The sequence below is a fragment of the Lontra canadensis genome, unplaced genomic scaffold (assembly GCF_010015895.1).
Source record: "Lontra canadensis isolate GAN:19392208 unplaced genomic scaffold, GSC_riverotter_1.0 scaffold22, whole genome shotgun sequence".
NCBI classification, from domain to species: domain Eukaryota; kingdom Metazoa; phylum Chordata; class Mammalia; order Carnivora; family Mustelidae; genus Lontra; species Lontra canadensis.
This window is the reverse complement of record NW_022631016.1, coordinates 11,376,528-11,393,203: the sequence shown is the minus strand read 5'-3', so window position 1 is coordinate 11,393,203 and position 16,676 is coordinate 11,376,528. Positions and strand designations below refer to the sequence as shown.

Genomic DNA, 16,676 nt, shown 5'->3' with positions numbered 1-16,676 from the left:
GTTACTTTTGATGATGACACAGAGCGCCATGGTGCGCCGTCCAGGTGGGCCTGGCCCCCCTTTCCATTCGGGGTTCTTACACCCCCGGGCGCCATGAATGACTGCGTACGGGTTTACGTGTGGAGGTAAGTTCTCATTTCTCTGGAGTAAATGCCCAGGAGTATGACTGCTGACTTAAATGGTAAGTGTGGGCTTACTTTCTTGAAGTGCCAAACTGTTACCCGGCGTAACTGTATCATTTTATGTTCAAACAGCGACATACGAGTGGCCCCCTTTCCTCTCCACCTCCCCTGTATTTGGTGTTGATGCTATTTTTAGTTTAGTTTAGTTTTGGCTATTGTAATGGGGGGTAGTGACATCTCCCCAGGGTCTTAATTCTCTTGCCTTTCCTCCACGGCTAGTGTGATCTGACTCGGGCTTCACGTGCTCTTTCCAACCATGGACTGTCTTTGGCTTCGGATTGCTGTCCTTTGTCTGCCATTTCTGAGAGCCAAGGCCCTCACACCTACAATAAAAAACCCAAAAGCCAACCCCCCAAAACAAAAACAAACAAAACCTAAAACACCCCCCCACAAAACCAGAAAGAAAATCCTTATTTTTTAACAGCAGTCTTAGTTTCACAGCAAAATGGAGCCTGAAGCCCAGGGATTTCTCATATACCCCTGCCTATAAGCACGTACAGCCTTGTCACTATTAATACCCCCCCCGTTAATGAACCCACACTGACACATTGTAATTATCCAAGGTCCAGGGTTTACATGGGGGCTCACACTTGGTGTCGTACATTCTGTGGGTTTGGGCAAGCGTATGCTGACATGTACCCACCATCGAAGTTATCGTACAGGGCACCATTGACCCTGAACAGTGTGGGGCTGGGGTGCTGAGCCCCCAAGCAGCCCACATAGAACTTTTGATTCCTCCAAAACTTCACTAACAGCCCGTTAACCAATAACATAGTCGAGTAACACCTATTTCCTACGGTCTATGAATTATATACAGTATTCTTACAATAAAGCTAAAAAAAATGGTAAGAAAATCGTAAGAGAAAATATATTTGCAGTCCTGTCCTGCATTTATCGATGAGAAAAAGAAAAACCCACAACAACCCTTGCATAGAAGTGGACCCAGGCTGTCCAAACCTGTGTTATTCGAGGGTCAAGTACTTTCCCTGCCTGATAAACCCGGCTCCGCTTACTCATCTCCCTCTCTCCGTTAACTTCCTCTGACGCACTGATCTTTTTACTGGCTCCATAGTTTTGTCTTTTCCAGAATGTCACAGAGCTGGAATCATACAGTACGTGGCAAGTCTTTCCATACGGCGCCTTCCACTTAGTCTTACGCACGGAACTTCCCTCGCTGTCTGCCCCCGCGCGGCGGTTCGTTTCCCGTCAGCGCCGATGCTGTTCCGCTGACCGGAGGTGGCGCGGTGTATGGATGTGACGCGGTGTATGTGTCCCCTCACCCACCGGAGGACATCTTGGCTGCTTCCAGGTTTCGGCAGTTATGAATGAAGCTGCTGTGAAATCCCGCGCGCGGGTTTTTGCGTGGACGTGATTTCAACTCCCTTGGAGAAATACTAAGGAACATGATTGCCGGGTTTTGTGGTGAGAATAGGGTTAGTTTGGTAAGAAACTGCTGAGCTGTCTTCCAAAGTGGCTGTCGTTTCGCGTGCCCGCCCGCAGTGGCTGGGAGCTCCTGCTGCTCCGCCTCCTTGCCAGGGTTTGGTGGGGGCGTGCGGGGGCGGGGGTGCATTCGGGTCATTCTGAGAGGCTGTCTGCTCTTTCCTCTTTCCCTGGAGACCCTCAGATGCACGCACTCCTCCAGCTCGCCCTGTCTCAGAGGCTGAAACCTACGCCCTCTGGCTTCTGCTGGGAATCAGCCCCGGGGAGCACCGGCAGGAGGCGGAGGGAGGATGATGAAACGCGCGCGCGCGCGCGCGCACACACACACACACACACACACACACACACACACGGCGGCTTCCGTCCCAAAGAGGCCTCTGGTCCTGTGAAAGCCGCCCTCTCCCTCTGAGGACCAGTCCTGACTCTTGCTGACTGTGTCCTTCAATAACCCTTTGTTAATATATCAATTTCTCAGGGCTCCTGGGTGGCTCAGAGGCTTAAGCATCTGCCTTCATGATCCACAGGTCGTGATCCTAGGATTCTGGGATCCAGCCCCATGATGGGCTCCCTGCTCAGTGGGGAGCCTTCCTCCCTGCTTCTCCTTCTCCCTCTGTCCCCCTCCTTATTTCTCTTACTTGCTCCCTCTAGAACAAGTGTTTTAAAAGACAAAACAAGGGGCTCCTGGTGGCTCAGTCGTTAAGCCAGGTTGATCCCAGGATCCTGGGATCGAGCCTCACGTCAGGCTCCCTGCTTGGTGGGAAGACTGCCCTGCTTGTGTTCCCTCTCTCACTGTCAAATAAATAAATAAAATCTTTGTTAAAAGAAATTAAAAAAAAAAACCCAAATCAGCTTTTCCAACTTGAGTGACCTTCTGTTTCCAAAAGGACCCTGATTGATGTATCTCCCCATCCCTTCACCCCCAAGAAAGCTATTTTATTTTTCTTATTACTCACTTGCTTGGCCAGTTGGTCTATTTGTGTACATGCTCATTTCCAACTGTGGAATTCATTCATTCATTCATCCAAAAAATACGGAGTGAACATGTTTCCTTAAGGAACAGGCATATTCAGGTGTGCGCCTGTGTTTGAGGAACTGGCTGTGAGGGGCAGAGCAGCAGGTGCTGTTTTGAGTGACAAGGAAGGGGTTTCTTCTGCCCCCGATCTCCAATCTTCCCCGGCTCTGTTGAGTTCTCTAAAATACCTTTAAGCCCTGTCCCTCCTGAGCAGTCCTGACCTCCAGAAAGTCTCCTCTTCCCGGTCCTCTGTCCTCTGGACCTGGTGCCATCTTGCTGGGTGGTTGGCCTGAGTGTCCGCAGACGTCCTAGCCACTCCGTTTCTCCAACAGGACTGTTGGTCTCTGTCCTTCCAGCTGACCGAGGTCAGAACTTCTTCGGCAGCCTACCTCCATGCAGCTAAACACTTGTTTGCTTGTGGAGACTCTCACATACCTGGATCATGGCCAAAGCCATGCCCCCGGTGAAGAGTGTTTGGGGCCTTTCTCCCCATACCACAGACCCCCTCCCTTAGGCTTCTCAGTCACCACTATTCCGAAACTTCATGAAGCCACCCTCTGCTCACCGTGCCTCTGTAAGATCCTTCTGCGTTCACCTGGGACAGCTCCCTGAGGGTCCCTTCTCCCCATTGCAAGGTGTCTCCAGCTACGCTGTCCAATGTAGGAACTATTTACATCTAAAATAACTAATAATAAACTAAAGGAAAACTCACTGCCTTAGTTGTATTAGCCACATTTCCAGGGCTCAATAGCCACGTGTGACTAGGGGCTACTATACTGGATGGCACAGATACAGAACATTTCCCATCACTGCAGAAAGCTCTTTTGGATGACCCTGATCTAGATGAAACTTGGCTGGGGCCTGTGGAGCCTACGAGACTGTTGGAAAGAAACAAACACCTGACCATGTGTGCAGGCTTCCTGCATTGATTCACTGAGCAGTTTGGAGTCTACAGCACTGCAGTTCATCAGGCTGGCTAACAGTGCCCACACTTCGGAGTCAAAATGCAGAATCCTTCGTGTGGGCTTTGCTGAAATGAATGAAGGAAAAACATTTCCGAGAACTCACAAAGCTTGAGCCCCGGACTTCGAATGTTTATTCCTCGGATTTTCACCCCTCCAGTCTGGCAGGCACAAGCCCCCAGCGGAAGCAGAGCCTGTCCTGGAAGGGTTTGTAGGACGTGACTTGATCTTATGAGAGGAGATTACTTATTGCACACAGACCGAGCGCTTGGAAACAGTGATGAATTCACTGACCGACAAGCTCCCTGTCCTCACACGGCTTATCATCTGGGGGGAAACGAAGAAACAAAGTGCATCTGTTGATGCAGGCACATGCAATGTGGGAAAGAACAGGCCTGAAGGACCAGAAGAGGCCATCCCTCAGGTGTCAGGAGGGCTTATCTCCAAGGACACCTAACCCAAGTTAGAGGATGCGGAAGCAGTCACATCAAGACAGGGTGTCAACATGGGGGTGCATGGTGCCCAGGGAGGGACAGGAGGGTGTAAAGGTCCCACACGGTGGAGAAGGCGACATGTTCCAGTTCTGAGCAAAGGCAAGTGGTTGGAGCAGAGGCAGCGAGATCAGTGTGTGGCGGGATGGAAGCCCTGTGGGGGCTGGACATTTCCTCACAGCAATGGGAAGCCTCCCGAGGACTTAGGCAGGGAAGACACAGACATCTCCCCAGGCTGACTCTGCTCTGAGGGGATCACCGACTGAAAGTGTGTAGAATTGGAAGCAGGAGTCTGATTAGGCGGGCCTCTGTGGGTTACATGGGGGCCTGGCGTGAGGTAGTGGAGAAAGGAGGGGCTAAAGGGCATGTGTTTAGAGGTACAGGAAATGCAAGGGGCAGGGAGAGGCAGGGCAAAGATCGGCTTCAAAATTTCATGGCCTGGGTAAATGGCCATGGCTTGGGGGTTAGGTGAGAGGCGAATTTCAACGTCCAAGTAGAGCATTGGGTTTGGGGGGTGGGGGAGGAAAACTGATTCTCCCTCTATCCTTCTGAGCTCTTAGGTCAGGCCCCTGCAATAAAAGGCAAATTAACAAGGGAAAACAAACAGAAGTTTATTAACATGTAACTCTCATATATACATGGGAGATACACAGGGGGAAGTAACTTGAGGAGGTGGATTAGAACTCTGGCTTAAATGGCACCTTCCACAAAGAACAATAAATTTGTGCAGAAATTACCAAAAGAAGGAGTTTGTTATGTAGATTTCTCTGTACTGACTCTCAGCTGCCAAGCTCTAAAGTTGTCTCTGGTGATTAACTTTTGTCCTTCCTAGTAGTGAGTGGAGGGGCTCTTTTGAAAATTTATGTCCTACTTTGAGGCAAATGGGGAGGGAAGGAAAATTTCCCATATCTACTTCAGCTGTCTTCCTATGAAAATAATCCAGAGTGGTACGTTTTGAGATGGTATTTGGATCCCCTTGATGGGTATGTGATGTGGAGCAGAGGGGGCTTTGCTGGAGACACAAAGTCAGAATTGTTTGCATAGAGATGACATAGTATGTTGAAAAATGGCCCTTTAGAAGACATCTCTGTCCTAATCCCTGGAACCTGATATAAATGTTATCTGATATGGCAAAGATGAATTTAACATCTGCCCAGTTGTAATGCCTGTTCTCATTCATATTTCCTATTTCACCCAATTGGCCATAACACTGAAAAGGAAAAAGAAAAGAACAATGACTTCTTCTTACCTTAAGTGAGCCTGCTGTTCTAACTCCTGGCGTGGTGGGTGGAGCTTAGTGCTGGGAGGTCATTTTCATGTTTGCAAAAAGTCAGTGCTTTGCATCTTTTCCCTTTTTGTGTAAAGATAAATACGGAAACCAGGTCATTACCTTGTCTTAACAATGCAGCGGTATAGGCAGTTCTCAAATTATCATTAAGGTGTGTCTTGAAAATTGGCTTTATGTCATTAGTTTTCTTTTTCTTTTGTCATTAGTTTTCAAATATACTTTTCTGTGTAAGTACATTAACATGAGATGAATTTAGTTATAAAGAAATGAATGGACAGGGCAAACTGAGTTAAAGAGGTTTTTAACTTTCACAAACGAAGCAGAGATGTATATGCTTTCTATAGCATCAATTATAAATGAGGCGATTAGTTTTCAAGTCTCTGCTTTCCTTGGGCCTTCACAAGGATTCTGCCCACACCGGCTTTAGCTGTCCTCTTCTCGGGACAGAGAAAGCCGGGAAATGCTCGGATACACTCAGCGGGCCTGCAAAGAGGCCCCTGAGCTGCGGTTTCAGTAGGATGAGAGCCATAGAGTGAAAGATAAAGCCCTATGATTTTTTGAATTGTAAGTAAGAAATGGCCAATGGAAGCTAAGATGTTGGAGGAGGCAAATGCTGGGTCGGTCTCAGATTCCATCAGAAGAAGACCCTCCTCTCCAAGGAGGACCACCTGCCCCTGTGGACGTGATCTGAGGCCGCTGCCTGGAAACCCTGCTCCCCCTCTGAGGACAAGCACACACTCTTTCCTGTTCCCTCACAATGTGAGGCAGTTCTTTGCACTCCACCTTCTATAAGTGACTTGAGTCAATTCTTGTCCCTTCTCTCCCTCCCGATGCTTGAGAGTGGAGTGGCCACACCCCTGCACAGCTCTGCCCACCCTGGGCGCTCCCTCCCCGCAGTCCAGCCAGGCCCACGCACCTGGTTCTTCTGGACCAGGAGCAGGAGACCTGGGTGGGTAGTAGAGTAAGGCTAGACTGAGAAAGAGTGGGCAGAAGAGGCACCAGACCGTGAACCGGGCCGACGGTCAGTGGCTGTGCAGTTCTTCCTTTGACACCTGATAACATCAGTCACTTTTGAAAATAAGATAAAGCAGTTGACTTTGCCCAGGAGACCAGTGTCACATAATCCCAACACTGACAAATAAGGGGAGAAGCACGGACACACCACTTCTGCTCTTGGGAGGCTGGGCCTCGTGCCCCGGCTCGGAGCAGCAGAAGACGCTGGACGCCAGGCACAACAGGAAGCAGGAACCACAGAAGACCATGCGCGGTGAGGAGAAAGCGGCTGGCTAGGGGCCTCAGGGTTGAGGAGGCACGGATGGTGAGTTCTCTGGGATTTCTTTTTTTCCTCAGTCCTGCATCTAAAGCTGCCGGCAACCTGGAAATGTCAACAGATGCCGACAATCAAAGTCCCAATAAAGCTCTGCTCTCTCTAGACTAAGGGCCAGCTCTGAATGACGGAAAGCTTTTGGACAGTAAGCTCTCTCCTCTAGCAGATGCTGTAGAAAGCACCTGGCCCCCATACCCCCTAAGACTGAGCGGGGAGCCTAGGTTTCCACGCTTGATAGGCTATAATGGGGTATCCCCCCCTGGCCGAGGAGGTATTAGAGAAGTCAGAGAGCCGAGACTTTTCATCCCTGCTGGGTGGGAACAGGAACCCCTGCTCCCTCGGCTATCAGCAGGGATTATGTGGGGAAGCCCGCACTTCCAACCCACTCCCACCAAATAATAACCAGGTTTCTGTCCTACCCAACTGGGGTGTCCGGGAAAGCCTAGGACAGAGTCAGGACCTCTATCATCCTTGTGGGATCTGGGGAGACTAGTGGAACTCAGACCACTGACCACTATTAATGAGGCAGCACCCAACCTCCTTCCTGGCTGGAATGATGGCAGAGGAAGCCAGCTAGATCAGAAGCCTGGAGTGAGATCCAGAGCCACAGAACCTAATACCCGAAATGCCCCCCATTTCACTGCTCAGAGGGGAGTCTACTTCTCCCTTTGCCCCTCCCCCCACTTGTGCTCTCTCTCAAATACATACATACATACACACATAAAATGTGTGTACACAATACATACATACATACATACATACATAAAATGTGTGTACACAAAAAATACACACATTTCAAATGAAAATCATTCATCATACTAACCAGGAAAATCTGAACTTGAGTGAGAAAAGAATAAGCAATAGAAATCAACAAGATAGATGACAGGGATATTAGAATTCTCTGACAAAAGTTAAGGCAGCCATGATAAGAATCCTTCAAAGAATAATTGTAAACATCCTTGAAATAATTTAAAAGGAAAAGATCAAACATCTCAGCAAAGAAATAGAAGGTATAAAGAAAAAACAAATAGAATTTTCTAACACAGAAATACCACAGCTGAAACAAACTCAGTGTATGGGTTCAAGGGCAGCCTAGAGTGGACAGAGGAAAGACTCCATGCACGTGGAGATAGAAAAACAGAATTTACACAATCTCAATATAAAGCTAGTAGCTTAGGGCTGCAGTTGGGGATCGGTGGGGATACTGTCTCAAAACAAAAATGTCATCAATGTCTTTGAAGAAGGAAAAGGATGGTAGGCCTCTAAAAGTACTTGAAGAAATGCCTGAAAACAATTTGGTAAGAGACCTAAACATATAGATTCAAGAATATTAGTTTCAGACAGAATAAGCACAAGTAAATCCAATGCTAAGACACTCACAGTCAAACTTCCGAAAACTAAAGACAAAGAAAAATTCTTGACAGTGAGAGAAAAACATCTCACTTATAAGGAGGAAAGTTTTTTCTTTTTCTTTTTCTGTTTATTATTTTTAAAGATTTTCTTTATCTGTTTGACAGAGAGAGACAGTGAGAGAGGGAACACAAGCAGGGGAAGCAGCAGGCAGAGGGAGAAGGAGACTTCCCGCTGAGCAGGGAGCTCAATGTGGGGCCCGATCCTAGGACCTTGGGATCATAACCTGAGCTGAAGGCAGATGCTTAATGAATGAGCCACCCAGACACCCCAAGGAGGAAATTTAAAAAAAAAAAAAATCTATTTATTTGTTTGAGAGAGAAGCAGGAGGACAGGCAGAGGGAGAGAAAGAGGGAGAGAATCTCAAGCAGATTCCCCACTGAGTGCAGAGCCTGACGCAGGGCTTGATTCCACGACCCTGAGATCATGACCTGAGTTGAAATCGAGAGTCAGAAGCTTAACCAACTGAGCCACCCAGGCACCTCATGGGAGGGGGTTGGGGCGGGATTTGAATGACTGTAGATTTCTCATCAGAAACCATGAAGGCCCAAAGGAAGTGGCACAATGTTTTTCAAGGGCTGAAAGACAAGAACTGTCAACTCAGAATTCTAATCCAGGGAAAATATCATCAGGAACAAAGGGGCAGATCAAGGCACCTAAATTATCTTTGTTGGGGGCGCTTGGGTACCTCAGTCGGTTAAGTGTCCCACTCTTGGTTTTGGCTTAGGTCATGATCTCAGGGTGATGAGACTGAGCTCTGTGTGGGGCTCTGCATTCATGCTTGAGATTCTTTCCCTCTCCCTCCTCCTATACCCCTCCCCCAGCTTATGCTCTCTCTAAAATAAATAACATCTTAAAAAAAAATCATGTTTGATGATTGAAACAAAAATCACAACACTGTGTGATGTGATTCTAAACCTAAGTAGAGGAATTATTTAAAACAATTATAAACTGGAGAAGGTAATGAGATATAAAGACAGGTGGGATTTCTATATTTTACTCAAATTGGTAAAATGATGACACTGGCAGACTGTGATGACTTACACATATGCACACACATACACACACTGTAATATCTACAGCAACCACTAAAGCCATACAAAAAGATACACTCAAAATCAGTACAGAGAAAAATGGGATTCTAAAAATGTTCAAACAACCCACAGGAAGGCAGGCAAAAGAAAACAGAGAAATGAAAACCAGAGAGAAAAACAGTAAACAGAAAAATAAAAAGGGCAGGTTTAGGCCTTAAGTTTATTAATAATTACATTAAATATAAATGACCTAAATACACTAACTAAAAATAGAGATGGGTGGGTACAGTGGATTATAAAACATGATCCAACCATATGCTGTTGATAAGCAATCTACTTACATGCGAGGGTGTAGGTGTACTGACAGTTAAAGGATGGAAAAAGGTGTATCATGCAAACATTAATTAGGAAAAAAGAATAAACATGATTACATTAATGTCAGATAAAGTAGATGCTGGAATAAAGAAAATTACTAGAGGGAAAAAAGGGATAAAAAGTAAACATTCAAAAATCAATTTCAATTTCTAAATAACAGCAGTACATTCATGGACACCAAAATTAAAAGTATGATATAATTTATAATTGCTTTAAAAAAGAAATACTTGGGTATAATTCTAGCCACCACATATTAAGAACTTGTAAAACTATAAAATGCTGATAAAAAAAATTAAAAATCTACATAAACGGAGAACCATATTGTAGTCACGGGAGACTCAACATAGTGGAGGTACCAATTCTCCCAAACTGATAAACAAATTTAATGCAATGCATATAAAAGTATGAGTAAGATATACTTAGATATAGACAGGACTCTTTTAAAATTTATATAGAAATGCAAAGGAACTAGAATAGCTAAAAAATTTTTTGAAAAGGAAAAATAAGGAGGGAGGACCATCTACCTGATTTCAAGATTTCCTGCACAGCTATGGTAATCGAGACTATGTGGTAATGGTGGAGAAAGAGAATTAGACGAAGAGAATAGAGAACCCAGAAACAAACTCACATAAACAGGCCCAACTGATTTTTGACAAAATCACAAAAGAGTAGCCTTCCAACAACTGGGGCTGAAAAAAAAAATTGGTCTTCAATCTGCAAAATGTGAACAAAAATAAGAAAACAAGAAGGCAAAAAATAACCCCCAAAACCTTCAACCTAAATTTGATACCTTATACAAAAATTAACTCAAAACGGATCATGGCCTTAAATGTAAAATATAAAACTTAAAAACAAAAAAAAACCCAAAAACCCTTAGGTTAAAAAAGTTCACTCTGGGGCTAGATTTAAAAAAAAAAAAAAAAAAGTTCTTTGATTTTACACCAAAAAGCTTGATCTACAGAAGAAAGAATTAATAAATAGGATTTCATCGAAATAAAGATATGTTTCTCTGTGAAAGCTCCTGTTGTTAAGATGAAATGGGAGAAAATATTTGCAAGCCACATCTCCGACAAAGTATAAAGAACTCTTAAAACCTAACAACAAAAACCCACTTAATGAAAAAATGGGCAAAACACATGAAGGGATGTTTTATGGAACAGGGTAAGCAGATGGCATATAAGCAAATGGAAAGATGTGCAAACCATGAACCACGAGGGAAAGAAAATTTAAAACCACAATAACATCACTATACACTTGTCAGAATGGCTAAATAGAAAAACAGTGACAACACAAAATGCTGGCAGATTTGAAGAAACTGGATTACTCAGACGTTGCTGGTGGGAATGTCAAATGCTAGTCTGGAGAAGTTTGGCTAACCCTTAAAAAGTGAAATTTGTCATTGCCATGTGATCTTGCAATTCTCTGACATTTACAGCAGAGAAACAGAGACTTATGTTCATACAAAAATCTGCACACCATTGTTCTCAGAAGCTTTGTTTGTAATACCAAAAGTCAGAAAAACTCCAGACATCCTTCCATGGGCGAACAACTGAGCTATGGTACATCCACCCCACGGAACACTACTCAGTAATAAAAAGGAAAATGGTTCATATATACCGCAATCTGGATAATTTTCCAGAGAACTGTGCTCAGCTAAAAAAATCGATCTCAAAATGTTACAGACTGTATGATTCCATTTATTTAACGTTCTTGAAAGGACAAGATTGCAGAAATGGAGACCAGATTAGTGGCTGACGGAGATCAAGGGAGGGTTAGGGGCAGGAGGGGGTGGGCATGGCTCCAAGGGGCTATGGGGATCCCAGCAGTGATGGGGCGCCCTGCATCTTGACTGCATCAATGTCAATATCCTGGTTGTGACAAGTGGTATGTTCTCAAGACATTGTCACAGGGGAGAACAGAGAAAGGGGACATCTCATGTCGCTGCAGGCACATCTACGGTGATCTCACGGTAAAGCTCAGCTTGATTTTAAAAAGTACATTCTATGTGATTGTGTTTACCTGAATTCAAAGGTAAACTAACCTCAGAACGTTTGAAATCAGAAAAGCAATCACCCTGGCAGGGAAGGGGCATGAGGACTCCGGGGGATAGTGGAAATGTTGTTTTTTGTTTTGGGCAGTGACCACAAATTCATGTCTCAAAAAAGTACATTTGAAAGGATCTCTCCTTCCAGAGGTTTAAGACAGTCTGATATCCTGAATTTAAGATAATGCTCAGCATGCGTTCTCCTAAAATACTGCGTTTCTTCCCTTTAGAGCTGAAAGGAATCCCTGAGCTTTACGGATTTATAAATGCTAACCTGCAGAATACAAAGCATCATGGTTTTTGAGGGGAAAAAAAAATCTAGGTAGTGATCACGACAGGCCATTTTCCACTTGGGAGAATGCTTGGCTTGTCCTATAGGCGTAACGACTTCCTTTGGCAAGTGTCCGGTGACAAGAAAACCCCCACTTGCCCCAGTCTCGCTACTGAGGTCTGCCCTGTGGTGAGGCGGCCACTCCCCTTCGCCCCGCGCAGGAGGAGAGCCTACCTCGTGCTTCTGGCCCTCCAGAGCCTCCCGAGCCGCGGGCCGCGCTGAGACTCCGAGGCGGCACTGGTCTCTGAGCAGGTGAGCTTCTCGCGCCCTCCCTGACTTAGGGCCTCAGCGCAAACGTTGTCCTTTCACACCTGCCCGACCTTCAGGATGTCAGAGAACTGAGGAATAATAAAGCCTGTTACAAGTGCCCCAGGTCCCCGCGGCTCCTGGGGCGGGTGCTGAGGGCCAGCCACCACTGGGGGGGTCTGCTCCGAACACGGACGCTCGAACCCAAGTGCTTCACGTTCTTCCATCCATCTAAACATTAGGTTGCTTTCCTGTGGCCAGGAGGCAACAGCTCTTCCCTTTGCTCGAATCGTGTGTCCATCGAGAAGTGGGGGACCTCAGCGATTCTGACCAGGACGAGGTGCAGCCCCATCACACACCCATGAAATCTGATTTACGCACCACTGTCTTTGGAGTCTGGATTCTGGGAACCAATCTGCAGGCCCCTCACCAACTCCCATTTCTGGCTCTGTACAGCGGATTCCCAATCCAGAACATTCTCCCCTTCAGCTCCCCGCCAGACCTAGGAGAGGCCAATCTTTCAGTCTCCCTCAGTGATGTCTCTCTTTTCGATTCCATGGTGATCAATTTAAATAAAAGGCCTAACGCAAAAATCAGGCAAATATGTTTAATTTTTTAAAATAACTGATGGCAAAATAAAATATTTACATCACATCATACTGTGTAAACATGTAAGGTCTCTGTACAAAGAAATATACATGCAAAATAATGTAAAAACTTAACTGAATAAAAGAAACAATACACAAATAAACGTTGTGAGGTTACGAATACACATCCAGTTTTGAATCCAATTTCTTTTAAAAAGTTTCTGTACAATTTTACAAGAAACAAACAAAAACCCAACAAAGGAATAAATAAAATACACTGGAAGCGGCAGAGCTGAACTAGGCCAGTTTACGGCTCAAGACTCTGGTGTCTGGCCGGCTGGGGACGCGGCTGCTCTCTTTTGTGCATTTCACACAACGAAGGAAAAAGGACATCCCGAAAAATGCAAGTGTGCCCAGAAGCCCCACGGCATGTCCCAAGGCCTCCCCACCGTGGCGTGAATTCTGCCAATGACACCGACGTCAGATGCCGGCCTCAGGGTGGCTAGGGCTTAATTGGCTTTTATTTCTTACCAAAAGCACAAAATCCAGCCAATTTCTGTACAGAAAGTTGAACGTCAAAAAGTCTAAAAAGTAGTAAATGTCCAGACTGATTTTGGGGAAAAAAAATAATACTTTGGCATTCTGAATAATAGCATAATAAATTTTAAAACATTACCCTATTATCCAGTTTTATATTCAGAGTATGAAATCACTTTTTACAGTCCTCAAAACTGACAAATTTCACGAAGAGTTAAATCTCCTTGAACTGATGGCACAGGGCTACAACCCCTCCCCCCACCCACCCCCGACACACGCACAAAACCATAAAGCTCACTGTACGAAGCATGTGCTTTTTCTATATATTTATTACAGGTACAACAGAGGTCTTCATAAATAGTTGCATAAAATGTTAAAGCCACAACATTGCACATGATATGAAATAAAACAACAACAAAAAAAAAACCAAAACCCCAGTGAGTGCATTTACAGTATTTTCATCTGACTGTATACTGCTCAACAATCTGACTGACGGCTTGGAGGGGTGGGGAACACGGGGAGGTGACTACTGCGGCTCAGGGCAGGACCCAACCTGATGTCCTGGGTGGAGGGGCAGAGCCCCCTGACCTCCCCCAGAGGAAGCCCTGGGCAGCGGGTAGGGAGCAGGAGGGAAGGCAGGAGGGGAAAGGACAGACTGAAGGCAGGACCAGTCTTATATACAAGTAAGGCCTACATTTCATCAGAGCAGAACGATTCATTCTATTTTTATGCAAAAGTCTGAGGTTGAATGCACATTTCAGGAGCCCAGTCTGGCGTCCCAGCGAGACGCACACAGACCCGGCAGCTGGGAAAGCTCAGAGCCAGGTGGACCCCGAGCTCTGGACGATGCCGCAGGGACGGCCACCACGAGGGTGAGTCCTCCCCGGAGGGGTCCGCCATCTGTTTTGTTCGTGAACACCAGTGGTTGAACACAGGCATTTCGTTTCCTTGAATAAATCTTGGAAAATGTTAAATTTGCAAAATTCTATTCATGTTCGTTTAAAAAAGTTTCTTTTTATTTTTTGCAGAAACCTGAATAAAAGACTGTGATACAGCAATGCTGTCTCCGCTCACGAGAGCGTGCGAGAAGGTCCTCCACCCCAGCACTGCGTGCTCCCGAGGCCCAGGCGCTCCCGAGCACAGCTCGCTCGGAGCCCAGTGTCACACGATGAACATACGGCAGCTGATCAGTCCTGTTGGTCTGTTTTCTTCGAAATTCAAATTAACAGCTGACTGGCAGGTGAAAGAGAATGAGAAAGAACTTCAAGATAGGTCAAACTCGAGGCAAAAGCCTGCTCTGTAAGAAGTTTTTAACACTACGGATAGGTCGAACATCGTTCTGGTGTTTGCGCCGCTCAATGAAGGAAGTCAGTCTGGACGTGTCGAGGACGCCCGCCCCTTTGCCACCGCCATGGCCTGCCTGCAGCCACTGCTCCTGGAGGGCCAGCGCAGCCGAGGGACGCTTGGCAGGGTCCTCTTGCAGGAGGAAACACACGAACTCCTTGGCCTTCTGGCTCACTCCTTTAAAGCAGTCCTCTGGGAAACTAAAGTCTAGTCGGCAAATGTTCAGGCAGGTCTCCTCCACGCTGTCGTCGAGGAAGGGGGACACGCCGCTGAGAAGCACATATGTGAGCACTCCGACACTCCATGTATCCGAGGTCAGGGAGATGGGGTTCCCAAGGATGATTTCAGGGGCTGCAAACTCGGGGTTCCCCAGTAACTGGTGGATGTAGTAGGTCGTGTTGAGTTGGACAGCATCTCCAAAATCAGCCAGTTTAATCGTTGGCTTGGCCAAACTCTGATCCACCAGAATGTTTTCAGGCTAGAAGACAGGGTAAGACAATGGTCATTTCCATCGATCCCCATCTCAAGCTTACGTGGGATGAGCACCAGGAATCCACGAAGTCAACTGGAAGAAAGCATCCCACGGAAGATGGGAGGTGGTTCCAAGCGTGCAGTCCGAGGAGGAGGAGGAGGCACGACACAGAGGGAATGCCACCCCCTCCTCGCAGACAGCCCTCCCGGCAAGTGAGCACGAAGGCACCGTGCTGAAGAATGCTGGCTCAGGAAGCTGGGCATTCGTTGGCACTCCTGGCTCTAATAGTAAAAGTCACCTTCCTTTCTCCACTACCACTGACCCAGTCCCACATCAGCCTCACAAAGCTCACAGGAACTTTCTGGAACCTCATGAAATGTGTGAAGATCTCAAATGTTTATCTTATACTTTACTGACTGTTTATATCATTGAGAGCAAAATCCTAAAAATGGAGATTAGTTATCAGGGTTCCCACTACCCACCTCCTCCTGTAGGTCCGCCATCCCCCCATGCCTCCTGGCCTGGCGCAGTGGACACATTGGGAGGTTGGGAGGAGGCCCCTGAGAGCCAGGTGGCTGGGCCATGGTCAGACACGCTGGCCTTGGCCCCAGGAGCCCCACTAACCTTCAGGTCCAGGTGTGCTATCCTGCAGTTGTGAAGGTATCGGACGGCTTCCAGAACCTCCCCCAGATACGCCCTGATCTTCCCTTCGGTGAGGTTTCCCCATCGCACCACACAGTCCAGGAGACGCCCCTGGTCAGCCCTGTGGAGGCAGGAACGTGTGCAACACTCGTCACGGTGCTGGGTCACTTCAGAGGCAACAAACAGCTTGTCCGTGCCCGCTGGTAACATCCGACCGGGCTGTTGCTTCAGCAGCACACCTCTGCCTACGGGCAGGACCGTATCGAGTGGGACCGCTGGTCGACCTCGTCATGGATGTGAGCGGGGAACAAGGGTGCCCAGCCCTCGGAGGTGGTGGGGAAGGGGAGAGGAAGGGCGCTCTGCAGGCACCTGCTGTAGGATGGAATAAAGTGACACACCTCCCTGAGCCTTCGCTCCGTCATTTGTTAAGACCGGCAAAGGGAAGGCCACATGAGGTAACGTAAGCAAAGAGGCAGACCTCAAGGTGTGCTGAGAAGACAGCCATTGGGAGCTGCCGCCTGGGTGTTCCACAGCACGACAGGCTGTCCCGCACGCCTCCAGAGTCTGGACATTTACCCAGGTTCCCGCTGTGCTTTTCCTGGGTGCCTCTGGAAACAACCACTCAGAGGGGAGCTGTGACCAGTTAGTGACCTCGGCCCCACCCCCGTATAAGTAACACCTGCTGCCGCTGCTCTCGATCTCCCGCTCACTCACGACCTGGGTTGGAGGGCTGCCCTTCCCCAGCTCGCCGCCGCCAGTTCTGGGACCTGTGATCTGAAACTGTGCCTTCCATCAAAACATCCGCAGAGCTCCCGTTTCCCTGAAGCGGGAGCAAGGATGCTGAGGGATTCATGCTGGACTCGAAAGGCTTCCTACTGTCAATGACTTTGACAGGGAAAGCCACTGACGGCAGCGCTGCCCATGGGCCAGGCACTAAACGCTTACTGTCAAT

The 16,676-nt window shown here is 47.1% G+C and overlaps 1 protein-coding gene across 1 annotated transcript in view; it reads right to left on the bottom strand.

Annotated features, from left to right (window-relative positions):
* Positions 1 to 12,734: 12,734 nt before the first annotated feature.
* TRIO (trio Rho guanine nucleotide exchange factor) overlaps positions 12,735 to 16,676 on the bottom strand; it is a 223,969-nt gene continuing 220,027 nt past the window's right edge. Inside the window, exons 55-56 of the mRNA XM_032861881.1 lie at positions 15,707 to 15,845; positions 12,735 to 15,088 (exon numbers count right to left, since the gene is read on the bottom strand). Coding sequence (XP_032717772.1) covers positions 14,540 to 15,088; positions 15,707 to 15,845 — 688 coding nt within the window. The 3' untranslated portion in view covers positions 12,735 to 14,539. The remainder of the gene's footprint in view (positions 15,089 to 15,706; positions 15,846 to 16,676) is intronic.